General features: G+C 38.1%; 1 protein-coding gene across 1 annotated transcript in view; it reads right to left on the bottom strand.

Moving 5' to 3' along the window:
- GTF2B (general transcription factor IIB) overlaps window positions 1-17,896 on the bottom strand; it is a 32,715-nt gene extending 14,819 nt beyond the window's left edge. Inside the window, exons 1-2 of the mRNA XM_032361544.1 lie at window positions 17,787-17,896; window positions 12,969-13,075 (exon numbers count right to left, since the gene is read on the bottom strand). Coding sequence (XP_032217435.1) covers window positions 12,969-13,075; window positions 17,787-17,803 — 124 coding nt within the window. The 5' untranslated portion in view covers window positions 17,804-17,896. The remainder of the gene's footprint in view (window positions 1-12,968; window positions 13,076-17,786) is intronic.
- Between the last annotated feature and the right edge of the window lie 1,570 nt (window positions 17,897-19,466).

Here is a 19,466-nt window from a genome sequence, read left to right as displayed (position 1 = left end):
GCCGAAAACCCATGCACACATACATACACAAAACCTCCCATATCCTTTCAGGTTCTACAAGCAAGAGAAGCATACCAACTTTTACTGGTTCCGTTCTTAATCAAACACTGATTTTTATAGAACGACCACCAGAGAGTCTATATATGAAAATCTGTAATAGCCAAAATAATACCACTACCATAATATCCAGAACAGCAGTGCTCCTCCATCTAGAGTGTGACTACTACCACTTTGATCTACACATCAGCCTCAATATGTAGAGTCTCTGTTCCACACAAATACAGTTCTCAATCCATCTATCAGAGTGCTGTCTAAAGAGAATGAACTAAGACTTTTACCATATTTCAGAGAGAGTAAGTTTCATCTCTGTATTGAACAATTTGAGAATAATTGCCAATTGGCACCTACCTCCTGACTTGGCATTTCCACTCTTAAATATTTACCTACAAAAATCTCATACAACAACGTTCATAGTAGCATTACTCATGTTACGAAAACCTGGAAACAACCCAATGTCCATTAACAGGAGAATGCACACAATGAGATATCCCTCAGCAAATAAACTAATGATACATGCAGTGATATTATGAATGTATGAATCATGAATGTAAATGCATTCAAAATACTATTCTGAGCCCCCCAAAAGCCAGTGCCTAAAAAAATCATACTATATGATAATATTTATATAAAGTTCAAAAACAGACAAAATAATCTATGAATGTAGAAATCAGTACAGTGGTTGCTGCTGTTGGGGACAGAGGTGACAGACTAGAAAGAAACATAAGGGAACTCTGAGAATGGAAGAAAATAGTCTAAACATCTTGACTAGTGTGGATTACAGCAGCATATGCAGTGTCAAGACACAAACTGGACATCCGGGATCTGAGCATTATACTGCATGCAATTATACCTCAATACGTTACAAATAAAAGTTCACTCCACCAAAACACTGTTGATTTTGAACTAAGCTGCACCAAACCTATCCATTATTTTGGGGATGGCAGAAATATTATCAATCTTCTTGGACAAGGAAATACACTCTTTCTCAAGCTCTTCTTTCAGATTATATGTATGTCACATTTATGACTAGATCTAATTTTTTTCTGTTAAAAATCCCATTTTCTAACTAGTAATTGCTATAATATTTTATATGCTTATATTCAGCTACTTTTAATAGACTATTAATTTTTAAAATTTGATCTGAATATTCTAGATATAGAATCCCATCAGTAGCAAAGAACTTAATCCTCTTCCACGGCCTTAACTTCCATTTCCATTTTATATCTACAGCACTTGTCAGAACTTTGAAAACAATGCCTTTGATTTAAAACAGAAATATCTCCAATATTTCAACATTATTCATAAAAATAACAGGTGAACTGAAATAGTCATCTATTAAAGCATCATTCTACTCTAATGCAGAGTATCTTCTATTAGGAATGTGCTTAGTTCATCAAATGTCTGTCATCTTAGCAAAACATTTTTTACATTATAAAAGCTAGCCACAGTTGTTTGTGGGTTATTAGTCTTCTAGCACTTATATGTTAGGAGAAATTAAGTTATTCTGGAGTAGTAAATAATTTCAGGTCAGTGGCTTGAAACGAAGATTTCTTTCTTATACCACATGTCTATACAGGGATAGGACAGCTTTCTATACCATCCTCATTCAAGGATGACAGAATTCCTACGACTTGAGAGATGTTACGGGGGTAAAAGAAGGTGGGAAGTTATGCACTGACTTAACAGTTTCTAACAGTAACATTTCCACTCACCTGTCCTTGGCCAAAGACGGTCACGGGAATGATACTTAACTTCAAAGGGGGTGGGAAAGCATAAATGTATCATGTGGCTCAAAGGAGAAGAACCAGAAATATCAGCAAACAGTCATCAATGCTATTCTACAGGACAATCAGCAAGCAGAATTAAGCACTGTATTTTGGGATTTATGTATACATTCATAAAAAAAGATTGTTCTAATACTTCCTTTTTCTGTCTTACAATAAACCAAGGAATCAGAGTTAACTTTAGTGGTTAGTTCCTCCCAAGTCTTACTAAGGACATTTTTTAAATGTTTAAAAGATATACTCCCACTAGTGTGTGGGATTCTTGATTTGCAACCCTGAGGATCTTATACCACAAATGTAACATTTTCTGTTGTACCTTTAATACTTTATCATATTCCCTTGGATCTTCAAGTAGTACCATAATGGCTATCTTGTCTTTAGCACCTTCTCATTCACTCTTTATGTTCAGCTTTCTTCTCTGCTTTACGGATTCAATTTATCTACAACAGCTTTGCTGTGTCTGTCTCCTTGTGCTCCCTTATTTCTTTCTGACAATATTTATTAGAAATATGGAAGCTTTATTTCACTGATTATAAAAAATAAGTTATTTTCTAACTTTCTTCTAGTAAACTATGTCAGAGGCAGAATTTTATTGTCTTTGTAGTTTTTACTCATAAGCCTCACACTGACTTTTCTGCTTATCCATTCTGTACTGAAGAACTATCAAATCCATGTCCAGTGGTGGCAGTTATATCAGAAAAACTTCCAATCTACGGCCACCAGGAATTCTCAGTCTCTCTGGGTACCCACAGTCACTGGCAGTTAACAGATGACCCAAATAAAATAAATTCCCAGGACTCTAGAAATTTATTAGGAAGGATACAGATTTGTAATTAAAGCAAAAATCATAGTAGCAAAAACAAGACAGAAGTTTCTCACATTTACAGTCTACAGTTAATAGTCCTAGGCTACTGTGACCCAAGCTCCTCCAATCTTTTTAATAAGCCATCTTTTTTTTTTTTTTTAAGATTTTATTTATTTGAGAGAGAGAGAGAACACATGCAGAGGGAGTGGCAGGCAGAGGGAGAGGGAGAAGCAGGCTCCCTGAGGAGTAGGGAGCCTGATGTGGGACCCTGGGATTATGACCTGAGCTGAAGGCAGGTGCCTAAACAACTGAGCCACTTAGTCACCCCTAAAAAGCCCTCTTTATCATGACTAGGATTTGCAGCGTAAGATGCCTGTTGGTGGTTCCTTTTACCACGTCTGTATTCTAGCCAGTGGGAAGGAGAAAAAAGGAGGTTATATCCCTTATGGCAGGATCTAAAGTTGCACATACCTGTTCTACTTACAACCCACTGGTTAGATCACATGTTCATACCTAGCTATAAGGAAGTTTAGGCATCCAGTCTACAGCCATACCACCCTGAACGCGCCCGATCTCGTCTGATCTCGGAAGCTAAGCAGGGTCGGGCCTGGTTAGTACATGGATAGGAAGTTTAGGCATCCAAATGCCCAGTTAAAACATGGGGATTCTACTACTAAACGAAGAGTGAGATAGTAGATATCAGGCAATTAAGCAGTGGCCTCTACCACTATAAGGAATAATGGGGTAGGAGAGAAAGGAGGTAAGAGAGAATGTCCTATAGAACCAAGGCACTTTGCCTTATAGTCTAAATAGTGCCCTAAGACAAACAAATATCTAACCTCCTTACCATGCAAGCTATAAACTATAAATCCAACCAGAGATATTTCGTAGTCCAGTATTAAAATCAGAATGATTTATGGTAACAATCTAAACAGTGCAGGGGAAAACTGCAACATACCAAAAGCAGCCAGAAAGCCAACACTGGAGAGTGTGATCTTCTAGGCCTGTCCTAGCCTCAGAATGTTTTTGGTTTTTCTTGTAAATTAATAAAGAAATTTTTTTAAGAAAAGAGTATTAAGAGGAATCACCCTAAATTTCAATTCTTTCTGCCACCTTCCTGGAAAGTGATTTAAGCATTTTGGTATTTAACCAGTGGTAGAATTCAGAAGTAGGAGTCTTAGAACAACATTCTCAAATTACTTGTTTTCAAAAGGTAGATTAATTAAAACCATTTAATTTGGTGCCTGGGTAGCTCAGTTGGTTAGGTGTCTGCCTTCAGCTCAGGTCATGATCCTGGGGTCCTAGGATCAAGTCCCACATTGGGATCCCCTCTCAGTGGAGAGTCTGCGTCTCCCTCTCCTTCTGCTGTTCCCCTGCTTGTGCTCTGTCAAATAAATAAATTTTAAAATCTTTAAAAAAATTTTTTATAAACCACTTAATTTGAAACTACAAAACTTTCCAAAACATGCCAAGTATAAAAGTTCAATAATCAGGGGCACCTGGGTGGCTTAGTGGGTTAAAGCCTCTGCCTTCGGCTCAGGTCCTAGGATCGAGTCCCACATTGGGCTCTCTGCTCGGCGGGGAGCATGTTTCCCCTCCTCTCTGTGTCTGCCTCTCTGCCTACTTGTGATCTCTCTCCCTCTGTCAAATGAATAAATAAAATCCTCAAAAAAAAAAAAAAAGTTCGATAATCAGAATGCATTACTCAAGGAAACCAAGCATTGAGTTTTTTAATTTAAAAAAATTAAGATGCTTTGGAAAACTGTTTAGGTCAACACATTACATGTGTTACATCTAATGTTGAAAATGAAATGCATCATTAGCTTCCACATCTTCCTTAGTCATCTACCCCTTCCTACCATTCCTTCTTACACTATTTCAAAGAATCCTAATTTTTAGTTTAGAGTTACTGTACATTCTTAACAGAAAGCTTGCATTAAAGACAATTTTCAAGAGATATCTGGTCAACAGATACTTTAGAACACAAAAAGCTGTGCAAGTTGAGAGTATAATTACTTTTGGAAAGGAACATGCATTATAATTCCATCCCTGAGAATCCGAATACATCTCTTATTTCCTCAAATACAGGCAGGTTGGCAGCAGCAACAGCAGTATCAAAGCTAAGGAACTGCAGTTCTGATGGAAGGTACATCCTTAATCATGATAATTTTTTTTTTTTTTTAGAATTTATTTATTTATTTGACAGAGAGAAATCACAAGTAGGCCGAGAGAGTAGGGAAGCAGGCTCCCCACTGAGCAGAGAGCCCGATGTGGGGCTCGACCCCAGGACCCTGAGATCATGACCCCGACCTGAAGGCAGAGGCTTTAACCCACTGAGCCACCCAGGCACCCCCTTAATCATGATAATTTGAGTCATTCACATACTAACACTCTCGGGCTTCTATCCTATGGGCATGTTTCTTTTCCCCTCCACTTGGAATGACCTTCCCTCCACAAACCCTTACCTGCACTTAATGATGTTTCAGTGTAAATTCAACCGTAATTTCCCCAGGAAGTCACTGCTTCCTTCCTTTGTGTTCTCACCAAACTGGGAAGATCTGGAATAGAGCTTTCACCATGCTATGTTGTGCTAATGCACCTCCTCCTTCCACATACTAGCCAAAGAGTTGCTCCAGAGCTTACTTAGATAGAGCATTTGAGCTCTATCCCTCCCCCTGACCAGCACAGTGCCTTAACAGAAACAGGCTAGTTAAGTCCTACAGATCTGGATTTGAGTGGCTCTATCACTTACTAGATGTGAAATCTTGAGCTAATTACCTAAGTACTCCAAGCCTCAGTTTCCCTCAGAGTGGTTGTGTTAATCCAGTAAGGTTAGTAATTCTCTGATGCTTAAGGTAAAGTAGCATCTAAACGGAAAATTCAAAATTAGGTAAGAAGGCTGGCTCTGAGGGCTTACAAGAGGTACCAAAGCAAGAATCTGAAAGTGAGTATTCCTCAATTTTCTCCTTTAGGAAACACTGTAATGCAAATTTAAAGATGGTAATCTGGCAATCTTTAAAACGCTACAGTTAGAAAGCACTGCATATGGCAGACCCACTCAAATTTTGCAACTGACTTGCTATGATGAATGGCATCATAGACTTAGAATAACCTGCTTTTTCTGCAAGAAAAATACTTGTAACCCCAAAATATGTATCACTGAAATTTCATACTATACATTTTCTACATTATCTCATTTAATTTTTAACAATTCCTAACAATTCTGAGTTGTATGGTACCTGCTCCCTGTTTTGGACTTTGAGGTTGGAGGGGAGGTTGCGACTTATTTTACACACGAAGAAAGTTAAGCTTGGAAAAATTATGTTACTTGGTTATAGTTCCACAGCTCACGAAGGCCACTAGTTATACTAGGAGCTATGGACACACGAGATCTCTGCCCTATAGTAATTTGCAGTCTGGAGACATGGAAAATATGGAAACCAAGGTAAAAACTCCAAAAGTACAGAAGATCTCAAAAAATGTGGTAAACTGGAACGTCAATAGTATAGATTTCTTAATGTTTCTTAATGTTACTGATGTATGACCTGAGATAGAATTTCAAGAAATGGGGTCTGGAATCTTAAACAACTGATTCTTAATGCACATTTTTGCTTCAGATGCACTGATATAAACAATATCCAGAAAGATTTTAGGAATGAGAGGTTAAATTGGGTCATTTTCCTCATTTAAATCTAACTTTACTATTTTCTGGTATTCTCCTTGTATTCCTCTAAAGAACAATGAAAGACTTCAGTTTTAAATGGCACATAAGAAGTAGTTTTAAGTAGAAATGATACCATTAGATCTAAATACCTTACTTGAAATCCTAATTTATAAAAGTCAAAACCAATTTTGTGTTTTAACAACTATTATAGCAGCTTACTAACCGAATACTTTGCGGACTAGAAACAACGTACAAGGTCAAATTTATGAACAAAATGATAGTCTAAATATGATTATACTGCCACCTAGTGCTCAATTTTTACAGTGACAAAATCACACTTAGGATATGTGGGGAAAACCCAGTAGAGCCAAGAGTTTCATTGTAGAAATGACAAAGATTTGCTTTAAAAACTAGCCTTATTTTGAGATCACTACCAATATCCTACGGATCACTTGTAAGATTAAATAGCCAGTGACAAATCATAGCACTTTCCATGTTTAAAATAAAAATCATGTAATTCAAATAAAAAATAAAATTGACTCTTCCTAGTCAGTTAGACAGTTATTACATGTTAAATAGTATGAAAAATAGTCACAAAAGTACAGATGAAACTAAATATCACACAACGACTTAAACATGGGGGAAAATATTAAAAGACACTGAATGCTTGACAAACTATTCTCCAAAGATAGCAGCAATAATCTCTCATCAACATGTTCTTCAGAAACATGACCTTATCTATCTCACACTGAGGTGGTACCTGTATCTCCACCCCTTCTAATCTAGGTGGGCCCTATGACTGGTTCTGACTAGTGTGTTAGTATGTGAAGGACTCAAATTATCATGACCAAGGATGTACCTTCCATCCCAGGACCCTGGCTTGGCAAAGAGAGCTGGCTTCTCCCTCTCCCTGTGTCGCTCCCTGCTTGTGTTCTGTCAAATAAATAAATACAATCTTATTTAAAAAAAAAAAAAAAAAAAAAAAAAAAAGGCAAGAAAAAGAAAAAGCCATCATGGGAGTAGATCCTCCAAGTCCAGCTAGTGCCATGTGGAAAGAAACAATGGCCCCGAGGAGTCCTTCCCAAATTACTGACCCATAAAATCATAACCAACATAAAATGGTTTGTATATGCCACTAAGTTCTCAGGTAGCTTGTCGTGTAATTGAAACAGAAACTGGTTCCTCAAAGTTATAAACTGCTTTAAGAAAAACCTAAAACACTGTGAGTACCAATTTTGAGACTGAGTGGCGGGCCTCAAGAAGCCCATGAATGAAGGCTTGAAGGACAGTGAGAAAAGTGTTGTTAAGAGACTGGAGAGAAGGCAGTTTATCATCATAGGAGATAAGTATTTTTCTTCATATTATGAATTATTTCACAAAAAACTATGATGGCAATGGGCTCTGTTGAGAGGGGTAATATATGGCTCTGAAGAGGGCAGCTGAGCACTAGTAGCTAGTGTTGAGTTTGAAATTAAGAGGAGTTAGTGACAACAGACTGCCCCAAATTTAAGCACAAATTAAATATTAAGTATAGACTTGTTCAAAAACAATTCTAAGAGTTCCCAGTTTCTAAGGTTGTCTGGTTATTTAAATCAAAGGCTATCGAAAATGCTTATTCAATAGAATGATATAATCTGGAAAGTTTCACATAAGGTAAAAATGTTATGGCAAGCACTTTCAAACCATGTAAACCAAGATTATTTATTAGGAAGCACATGACGAGACCTGGATTTAAATCTCTATTGAATATCAATATCTTAAATATGAAAAAGCTGCAAATTTTATGCCCTAGTGGACTGCAGAATATGTGCCCAGACTCATTTCTGCCCTGTCCCCATAGCATAAAGGCAGAACCAAGCTGGCAACAGAGAGCATACGCCTTTAAACCAGCAAGTTAATGCAAAGCTAATTAAATACAGAACACAACCTCAATTTATGATGGCTCTAAGACAGCAATATATGTGTTTGTGTATATATGTATACATGTACACGTATTTTTAAAATTTAGACTCATGGACTGTCATGTTCATTTAAGTTCTTCTCAATATAATCTGGTGTTCTCTTCAACAAAACGGCACTTTCCTAGCAGACTCCTGCCTGGCCGCCCTCGCGGAATGGATCCTTCACTTGCAGGACCCACTGCAGGTTAAATTATACACTGAACCACAAATACATGAATGAGGCTACTGTGTATTTTAAAACAGGTGTTTGTTGTTGTATTTGATGTCAGAGAAACCAATTATCACAAAAAGATATTTCTTCATATAGAATGGAAGTTTAATCAGATTATATTTTTTAATTTTCAGGCCTCACAATTAGGCCAGTTGCTTTAATTAGCATAAAACACCACCAATGCTGGTGTTCAAGACTGATAAGTAAATAAAAGCAAACTGAAAGATAATTAACTTCCTTTGGTTTGATAGAAGCAGAAAAATGCAAGTAAAAATTAGGGATTCCAAGCACAAAAAAGCATGTAAGCCTTGTGGACTAGAGATCTTCCTTCTCCAGTTGGTTCATCTTACACAACCATCTTGCTAGTCTGAAGTAGAAGTGAAGCTGACAGAAGGGCTGAAGCAAAATTTCTGCACCATTTTTTAAATGACTACATTTAGGACAGCAGAAATTATGTTCAGTCCTCTGTCTCAGTCTCACTCTAACATACTCTCAGTTTGATCTTAATACTGTGGGAATTAGAATGCTCTCATTCTACTTACAGGCTGGCAAACATTTTCTGTGAAGGGCCAAATAGCAAATATTTTAGATTTTGTGGGTCAAGAGGCTAAACTGAGGCACTTACATAAAGAGGAAAACTCCAGTAATTTTTTAATTGATGAAATTAAAAATAAAATAATAGTTTGTTGTAATACGTATCTACTACTGAGAAAGAACAGAATTCTCTTTTGGGGTGAAAATACTTCACTTAATTGGAATTTGGTTAGCATTCTCTATCATCAAAATCAATTACAAATGTTCATCTGTCAATGCTGTGTTAACAGGAATTTATGTATTTCATTTTTTAAAAAGTCTTTTTCACACACAGATAAGCACTGCCAAATACTGATATTAATCTGCAAGTATATGGTTTTAATTGAGCATATTCATTGCTTGAAAGGCATTTATAGAATTTTATTACATTCTTCTGATATTTTGCCTTTTAACATGTCATTACATTGTAGATTAATCACTCCCAATTGAAGGTTAGGTGGGAGCTCCTTAACTGCAGAGTTAAATGGATTCTGAAATATGAAAATTTTCCTTTGCATCCGGGTCTGAAAAACACTGATTAAAATGTAGTTTGAGTTTGGAAAATATACCTGCTTCAGATTGGTGTGGGAATGAAGATCCTAGCTCCTGTTTAAACTTCTGACAGCAATGAAAGTATATAAAATACATTAATTTGATGTTATTTGTGATTCAAATAATGTTAGTTATTGTCAAATTAATTTTCCTACAGTGCAGTTTTAACATATAGGTACAATTTTTCCTTACAATTCTAGGTTAAATTAATATTAGCAAGTCTAGAGCAAAAGCTAATTTCTAAAGGCATTCAGTGTTCAGTAGCAATGGTTGAAGGCAGTACTGCATCTAGAAAAATTTCAACTTGGCCCTGAGCTCAAAAACAATTACAAGAAAGCTTTGCTGCTGCTAAACTATCAAATTACTATGTGGTAGGCAAGTCTATTTCTGACAATGATTCACAGAAGCGATGACAGTTAAGTCCCTGAGAGTGAATGAAGTTCACTACTGATACTGTTACTGATCAGCAACATGATAGATTCAAACCTTCTCTACAATGTATCTGCTGATGAACACAGAACTACAGGCTTTAAAAATCTTACATTTTCATAATCTTTGAAATTTGTCCAAGTCTTCCTCCACATGCACTTTTACCACCATCATTTGTAACACATCTTAGCAGACTCCCCTTCAGGTTGTACTGAATTAGCATTTTCATAACTTCTTTAAAAATAGTTTCTCCTATGCAGATGATTCAAACTCTTAAAAACTGCACTGTCACCTTGAATAAACAACTCAGTAACATCTATCTAGTATCGAGAGTCCAGGGGAAATACTTGAAATTTGCCTGGACTTTTAATTGACTATTGATGTTGCTCCCAGAGTCCTCAACTCTTCAGGCAACTGTTTTTTTCACGGAGGCGAATCATCTTAAGTTTATTTTTTCTGGACATGTTTCTTCAGCTATGACAATCAAACACGAAATTAGTTAACTCATCATTGGTAAATAGCTTTCCCTGCATGGGCTATGAATAAGCCACTCAGAAACTTACTTTAACTGCAGCCTTATTTTTATTCGGTGATTTTTGTGAAGAAATTCTGCTGTGATGAGATTTTCTAAATTTTCTGATCATTGTTTTTACTGAGTTGGTATAGTGAGTGCTTATCTGGTAATGTCAACTGTACTCTTTTAGCAGAGCTATGGTATCACTGCATAATAAATACAGCACTTGCCATCTAATTCAGTAACAAAAAAACCCCACACTCCACTGTACCTTAGAAGCATGACTTTCGAAGTTCACTTTTTTCCTTTTTGTTTTGACACAATGGGTATGCAATGGTAACAAAATAAAATGTTGCAGTATGGAGACAGGCTTTGTATTCAGATGCTGAGGAGTTTTAACTGCATTAGTGGGATTTACAGTGCACTGGGCAGCAGTGTGATGTGATGTGATGAGCGCACCACATCTGGTTTCTGTTGCAACTACTAAATCCTGCTGTCATAATGTGAAAGCAGTCATGGACAACAGATACCAAGAAGTGTGGCTGGGTCCAATAAAACTTTATGTATGGGTAACGGATACTAAATTTCAATTTGGTATTATTTTCATATGTCCCAAAACATTATTATCTTTTTGATTTTTTTCAACCTCTTTAAAATGTAAAAGCCATGCTTAGCAGGTAGGTCATATATAAAACACCCTGAACTCATTTTACTAGGAAAGGCAATCTAGGATAGAAATTTGACTCTACGCAGACAGTGGAGCGTCACTGCCACACTCAACTTCAGTTTCTCATCTCCAAAATGGATATAATATTAGTACTCTCCTCAAAGTCTTCTCTGAGGATAAACTGAGTGAATATATAAATCATTTAAAACTGTGCCCAGCATGTATAAGCTGTTAGTATTGTTTACTGAGTAGAATTCAATTAATTGTAAGTGGATTTTAATTCCTATTAGTGACTCTGTATGATTTAAAACTCCCACTGGAGGTCTGAGGCAAGCAGCCTACCTGGATGAGTATTACAGATGTCTTCCAAATAACACAATTCCACAATATATCGCCACCAATGTTTCTGTTGTATGTCCCATAGTCCTACTAGCAATTTCATTTCTGAGTATTTCAAAAAGTATCACTCCTTTTTTAAGGTGCTAGCTGCAATCCCACCGTAAGAATAATTTTAGAACAGACCATCTCTATTCAAAATTCGGCTACATATCTGGATAAGTGAGCAAGCAAGAACAAAATGAAAATTTTAAGAAGCAGTATTTTTGACAACAGCAATTTTATATCAGAAGTTCATAAAAAAATCACTCTACATAAGTGATTGGATTCATTAACTAAAAGGCTTTGAATGAGACTCAGTATAGATACACACTGATTACTCTAAAACAGATCCTATTTAAATATCTAAAAGTGGGGCGCCTGGGTGGCTTAGTAGGTTAAAGCCTCTGCCTTCGGCTCAGGTCATGAACCCAGGGTCCTGGGATCAACCCCGCATCAGGCTCTCTGCTTGGCAGGGAGCCTGCTTCCCCCACCCCCTCTCTGCCTGCCTCTCTGCCTACTTGTGATCTCTGTCTGTCAAATAAACAAATAAAATCTTTAAAAAAATAAAATAAAAAAAATAAAAAAATATCTAAAAGCCACAAAAATCGATTAAATTTATTCACTTAAAAAAAAGAAAGACTTATTTATTTTTACAGAGAGAGAGTGAGCAAGCAAGGGCAGGGGCAGAAGAAGAGAGGGACAGGGAGGGAAAATCTCTAGCACATTCCCTGCTGAGCACACAGTCTGATGTGGGGCTGGATCCCACAACCTTGAGATCATGACCTGAGCCAAAACCAAGAGTCAGATGCTTAACTGACTGGCCCACCCAGGTGCACCTTATTATTTCATAAACACAAGTGTGTCACCACCTCCCCCCACCAGTTAAGCTTCTGCCTTTGGCTCAAGTCATGATCGCGGGGTCCTGGGATCATTGAACCCTGTCTCAGGCTCTCGGCTCACTCATCAGGGCGTCTGCTTCTCTTTCTCTCTCTGTGCTAGGGCACAGGCGCATGCACTCTCTCTGTAAAGAAAATCTTTACTCTGTAAGAAAATCTTAAAAACAGAAAAAAACAAAAACCTAAGGACTCAGGAGACTGAAGACTGAGGGCCTTTTCTTTTGGATTGGCTGTCTCGATTTTAAATATTCCTTAATACCCCACATTATGAAGCATATACATCTGTATACACAATAAAATATGGTATCTCTGATTTTACTCTTGTTTTTTCCCTAATTCTTTTTGTTAGTTGTATAATGAATTACCTGTAGGGGAAAAAAATCAAAATGTATTCATTAAAAGAAACTTTGGGAAATATACAAAAGCCAAGTACCCAAAATAGTGATTTCAATTAAAACCATAATAACTACTCACCAACAACGAGGCCACATTCTGGACAGATCATATCACCAGCTCTGTAATCCTCCACTAAAATCGCATCTGGATGGTTTGGACATGTGACTCTTGGAAGAGCATCCAAGCTAAATGGGAAAAAAAAAAAATTATATTTTCCCAACCAACATGTAACAAAGTAGTTTTCTGTGGGCAGGGGAAGGAGGGATAAAGGAAAATTTTGAATACTTTCTCAATACTATACATGTATAATACACAAGCTAAATCTTCAAAGTAAACATCCCAGTTAGGTAACTTTTAATTCCAGCTAGTAATTAACACAGATAGATTCCATTAGAATTCTTTTTTCTAAAAACAGTTAATGGTTGGCAGACATGGAAGGCTTTCAAAACCTAAATGGAAAGTAAGTCTTTTTTCTCTTAACAGACAGGCTACTAAGATCTTTAAAAATCTTAATTAGCGGGGCACCTGGGTGGCTCAGAGGGTTAAGCCTCTGCCTTCAGCTCAGGTCATGATCTCAGGGTCCTGGGATCGAGCCCCGCATCAGGCTCTCTGCTGAGCAGGGAGCCTGCTTACCCCTCTCCGCCTGCCTCTCTGCCTACTTGTAATGTGTCTGTCTCTTTACCTCTCTGTCAAATAAATACATAAAATCTTAAAAAAAAAAATCTTAATTAGCAGAGCAATGACTGGCTACCATAACTTGTGACATTTACATATAATCATCTGTTTTGTGTGACTTATCACTTATTTCCCTGTGAGAGAATGAATTTCAAGTCTGTTTTGTTTTTGTTTTTGTTTTTTTCCTACTTGCTAGATATTTTAGTAATAGATTTAGAAGAGTGCACTAAACCTAACAAGTGGGAGTGTGACAGATGTGCCTCTGCTGAACTTAAGACCTGAAGATTTCATTTAGTCCAAAAAATGAGATTGCTACCATTCAAGAAATGGTTTCAAAAGCTACTTTTTAATCTATTTGTGATGGTACTAATGTGTCCAATTATTCTAATTTGAAAATGAAGCAGTTTGGGGAGACACATCAATCTTAAATGACATAAAAGAATCAGTTTTAACAAGCAAGAAGAGGGGTGCCTGGCTGGCTCAGTGAGGAGAGCATCTGACTCTTGATCTCAGGGTTGTGGAGTTCAAGCCCCACACTGGGCATAGAGCTTATTTTAAAAAATAATAATAAATTAAAAATAAAATAAAAAGCAAAAAAGATATTTTACATAGATTTAGTAGTTATTTCTCTCACAATCATTAAGTGTTTGATATCATGGAAAATAAGTCCTCTTTAAAAGTTCAGTTGAAATACTACAACACAGGTTATGTTATGGTCATCACGAATATACACCTAGGGGCGCCTGTGTGGCTCATTCGGTTAAGCTTCTGCCTTTGACTCAGGTCATAAACTCAGGGTCTTGGGATCCTCTCCCTCCTCCTGCCCCTAGGGGCTCCTGCTCTCATTCTCTCTCTCTCCTGCACCTGTGCTAACAAATACATAAAATTTTTGAAAAAACAAAAACAAAACACCCCACAAATATACATTTAAAAGACATCATTAACCATTCTTACAGTAAGTAAGCAGGTATTTGTGGGTTTTGGATAAATTTTCAAATGTCAGCAAATATAATTCAGTGTTAATTCTCAACAGAGCTGATTCCCACTGAAAACTAATATTCCACATCCCCAAAATGTATATATTCAAGTTAACCAAAACATGTCTTGGATCTTTTCATTAGGAAAATGGGGGATAGAGGTTTGTTTTATAGACACACTTATTCCATAAATTCTTATTACGGAAATATTTTAATAAAGTATGATAAATTCAGTATAAATTATGAAAAACTGTTGAAATAAAGGAAAATCTTTGCAGAATAATAGGCTTACTGCCTACTTGTAATTACAAATAGGCAGCCATATGGCACACAGCATACAAGGATACGGACTAATTTATTTTGCATTATTAAAAAAGTAGAACATCTTGTGTATGTACGTAAATGATATGTAAACAACTCAATACTCTAAGTAAAAAAAGTTAGGGAATTTTTAAAAAGATTTTATTTATTTATTTGAGAGAGAGAGAGAAAGTGTGAGGAAGAGGGAGTGAGAATCTGAAGCAGACTCCACACGGAGTACAGAGCCCTGGCGTAGGGCTCGATCCCACAAGGAAGGTCATGATCTGAGCCAAAACCAAGAGTCAGATGCTTAACCAATTGAACAATCCAGGCGCCCCTAGAATTTTATACAAAATTGGGGAAAAAAATGAATTACACTTACACGCAGTAACAAAGATGACTCTCAAAATGCTGATCAAAAGAAACTAGACACAGAAGAAAAACATAGGCCATCTACAGAAACTTGAAAGTGGGCAAAACAAACCTATGGTGTTAGAAGTTGGGAGGCGGTTATCTTTGGGAAAGGGGTAATGGCTGAGGTCACGAGGAGGCTTCCAGGGTGCTAGTGGTATTTAATTTCTTGACCTGGGTGGTAGCTATGTTTATGTGCTCATTTTGTAACTGAAGTGTGCACTTAAAAGGTATGTGAAAACTTCACGAAAAAGATAAAAAGCAAGGCAGCAAACTGTTTACAACAGACTTTGGGGGAAGAAGAGAGGTTAAACATGCCTGTTAAATCATAGAATCATTAGGAAAACACAAAAAAAACTGGTTATAATGGCTGTTTCGGGGGAGAATAGATGGCTGAGAGCTAGAGATGAAAGGAAACTGCTTTTCACTTTTCTTCTTTTTGCAATATTTGTATGTTACCTATCCAAAATAAAATGAATCACAATAGTCAACTTTAATCAGAAAACCCACAAGAATAATACAAAAGAGGAACCACAAAGTAGGGTTCCACAAAGTGGGGGAGGGAAGTAAGGGAGAGAAATGAAAGGGAAAGAAGAAACAACGACCAATGACATTAAAACAATTTAGAGTCCCCAAGGAGCCAGATAAACCCAAATCTCACTTTATAGCTATTATTTATTGGGTGCCTACTGTCTATCCAGTGCTACATATATATTAATCTTCAAAGCAACCTTACAAAATAAGGGTTATTTCCCTACTAAACATTAAACTCAGAGAATGATTAGCCTGAAATCATAGAATAGTTGTGGAGTTTAGCTTTGAACTCACAACATTTGGCTTTCCTCTGTGAAAACACAGGCAGTTTCATAACCTAATAACTACATCTTACTCAGGGGGAAAAAAGCTAAAGTCAGAAATACTAAAATTTACCTTTGTTCTCGCTGGCAGAAAAACTCTAAATAGACAACTGCAATGACACATCTATTTAAGACCTGGATGTGTCCGGAAAAAATTTATTTCCAAGATTATTTTTTAACAAAGAAAATAAAGGCACACAAAGGAAAGTGTATTCTCTTGGTAAAGAATCTTTCTCTTGAACTTACTATATTTAACTGCTACAAATTTTTCTAACAAACACAATTTCCTGTCCTATTATGTGGAAAAGCTGTGCCCAAATAAGACCACATTTACCTTTCAGATCTACTGCCATGAGAGAATGTAAAGTCGTATATAGGTATCTTTGGGAAGCTGAAGTTTTCCACTTACCTACAAGGTAGCCTTTCCCAATGGAGCCACACCCAGACAGAATGATTTGAGCATTCAATCATAGAATTACAATCAGTAAACAAGACTGTCATTGGCTTTAAGAGTTGTTTCCTTAAACAAGTTGTTTTAGCTAACACTGCCTCCCCGACACCTTTTTTTTTTTTTTTTAAATAAAGTACAGTAACATAAAGCAGTAAGTCTTAGGAGTTACCACAAAAGAGCCTGGACTTCTCCAGTTTGCTATTTGGTGATAACAGCCTTCATTGGGAACTCAATTCCACAGATGATAATAAATTCAGAAAAATTATGTCAAAGGTACCTCTCAGAAGCTATAGAACTAAGTTGATACTTTTAATACATTCTGAGTTAACTAGAGGCCAACGATGTGATAACAGGAAATAGATAAGAGATTCTACACTTAGTTCTAACACTAACCTTGGAGAAGTCAACACTGCCATGACTCAGTTTACACTGATGCAAAAATACTAATATCTACCTCATAGTAGTAATGAGAGATATAATTAGGGTCTACAAGCATTTTTCAGATCACAGGATTAAAGGCTGCCTCTAAGGGCACTGCATGCATTTCCTGTAGATAGGAGTACTTCACATGTTTAAAATATTTTAGAGAGTGACTTCCCAGCATATGTAAGTAATTTTCTGCAGGCAAAATTTTCTTCAGGAATATGCAGAAGACGTTTGTTAAATAAATAAATAAATAAATAAATAAACCTCTTAGAAGGGAACTTATCAACTCTTCGGAAATGCCCTAGCTTCCATTTCAGAAGGTCTCCGGGATGGTAATCAGTTTCCATCAGGCTGACGTCCCTAACTTTCTAGCTGTCAGATCAATAAGGGCCTGGAACTAACCCTTTCCCGCTCTTTGGAAAAGATCGTGGGCCGGTTGAGCCACAGCTGGAAAAACAAGCGTAGAAAAAATTAACAAGAAAAAACACGGTTTAAATATCCCCAAAAGACGCGAAACCAGGGGCTGGGGACACAGGGGCCCCCGCAGGGTGATGCCTGGGCGAGAAAACAAGCCAGGCAGGACATTGGAATGGTAACGCCGACGGCTCGGTACCCCCTGCGACACCCCTGACAGCCCTGCCGTCTGGAAGTGCCTTTGTCCGGGTCGGCCAGCCAGTCAGCCGCCTCTCCCCGCAGCTCCGGAGCGCTTTGCCCAAGGCGGCAGCCCCGGTGGCCGCCTAACAACTCTGCCACTCTCCGCCCGCCCCTTGGCTAGCCCGGCTCGGCCAGACGTACTAACCGGCTGGTAGACGCCATCTTCACGGCCACTGCGGTCCCAGCTAGAAGCCACAACAGACGCACCGAGAACAGGAAGAGACTGTGGCGACGAGACGCTACAAGACGGGCATTTATAGGCGAGCCCCCACCTTCACGCAGTCGTAAAGGGCGCGGCTACGGGTCGGGAGAAAGGCCAAGAAAGGGAGATTCTGTACGCCACGTGCTTTGCGTTTTCTTATTTTCCTATTCTGTCTCTGTGATTTGCTGTGTTGCTGAGCGAATCAACAAAACTACTTAGGAGAATTCTCAAGGTAACGCTACAAATAGGCTACGCCAGAGATACCCCCAACTAGACTGAGCCGAAATACAAAGACAACCCGGCCTTTGGGGGGGGGGGGGGTGGGCAAAGCCCGCATTCCCGAGAGTTTACTACCCTCCCACCCCACAGCCTGAAGTCAGTTAACGCCAGTTTGAGCGCAGTCCTTACTTGCCCAGAGGGGTGATTCCGCTTAAGGAATTTGGAATAAAGAGAGAAATTCACTTAGGTCAACCAGAACAGGTGTCGATGCTGACTCTGTCAACAGCTCGCAAGCTGTTTCTTCTTAGGCACGTTCCTTCTCCTTTTGGTGCAAGGGGTAATAGTATCTGCTTTGCACACACTTTTAGAATTGGCAGGAGATGAAACAAAACCTTGGGAGAGCACTCTGCACCCCTGAGGCAGGGAGATGTGGGCGTTATCCTAATTTTTTTTTCATGGCCTTTGCAAATTTTATAGCTGAAGTACAGAGAACTTAGTACAATGTTTTAAGCCTCAAAAGAGGGGCGCCAGGGTGGCTCAGTGAGTTAAAACCTTAGGTCATGATCCCAGGACCCTGGGATCAAGCCTCATATCCGGCTCTCTGCTCCGGGCCTCATACCGATTGGCCTCTCTGCTCGGCAAGAAGCCTGCTTCCTCCTCTCTCTCTGCCTGCCTCTCTGTCTACTTGTGATTTCTGCCAAGTAAATAAAATCTTTTTTAAAAAAATGAAACCTCAAAAGGACCCTAGGTTTATTAATTAGCCAAACTAACTTCAGAATAATAATAATAATAACAGTAACACCACCAAGGATCTGCTGAAAATAAACCAACCTTGACTCTGGGAATCAGAGGAAAGAGGGTGCTCCAGGTTTCTATGGGGATGAAGACATAGAATATAGTAGCTGCTTTGTTCACTTGGGCTTGGGACTTAAATGCCACTGAGCCCTCATTGTTTTCTTGAAAGGTAGGAAAGCCTGGCTTCCTCAGAAAGAACAAGGGGTGTAAGAAACAGAAGTTTAGGAACTGAAATCCAGTTGGAGATGGGAGAGCTTTTTTTTTTTCTTTTTTTTTCTTTTCTTTTTTCTTTTTCCACTCTTCCAATTTGATATTCTGTAATGTAAAAACTTGACTACTTGACTGTATTTTGGCTGGTGAGGGGGTGGGAGGTGGGGTTCTCCCTTAACACCAGAAATGCCAGTTCATGGGGCCTTAAGTGGGTAGGAGAAGAATCAATGAAACAAGATGGGATTGGGAGGGAGACAAACCATAAGTGACTCTTAATCTTACAAAACAAACTGAGGGTTGCTGAGGGGAGGGGGGTTGAGAGAAGGAGGGTGGGGTTATGGACATTGGGGAGGGTATGTGCTTTGGTGAGTGCTGTGAAGTGTGTAAACCTGGCGATTC

Source organism: Mustela erminea, chromosome 10 (genome assembly GCF_009829155.1).
Source record: "Mustela erminea isolate mMusErm1 chromosome 10, mMusErm1.Pri, whole genome shotgun sequence".
NCBI classification, from domain to species: domain Eukaryota; kingdom Metazoa; phylum Chordata; class Mammalia; order Carnivora; family Mustelidae; genus Mustela; species Mustela erminea.
The sequence above is the reverse complement of the archived record's forward strand: the minus strand, read 5'-3'. Positions and strand labels throughout refer to the sequence as shown.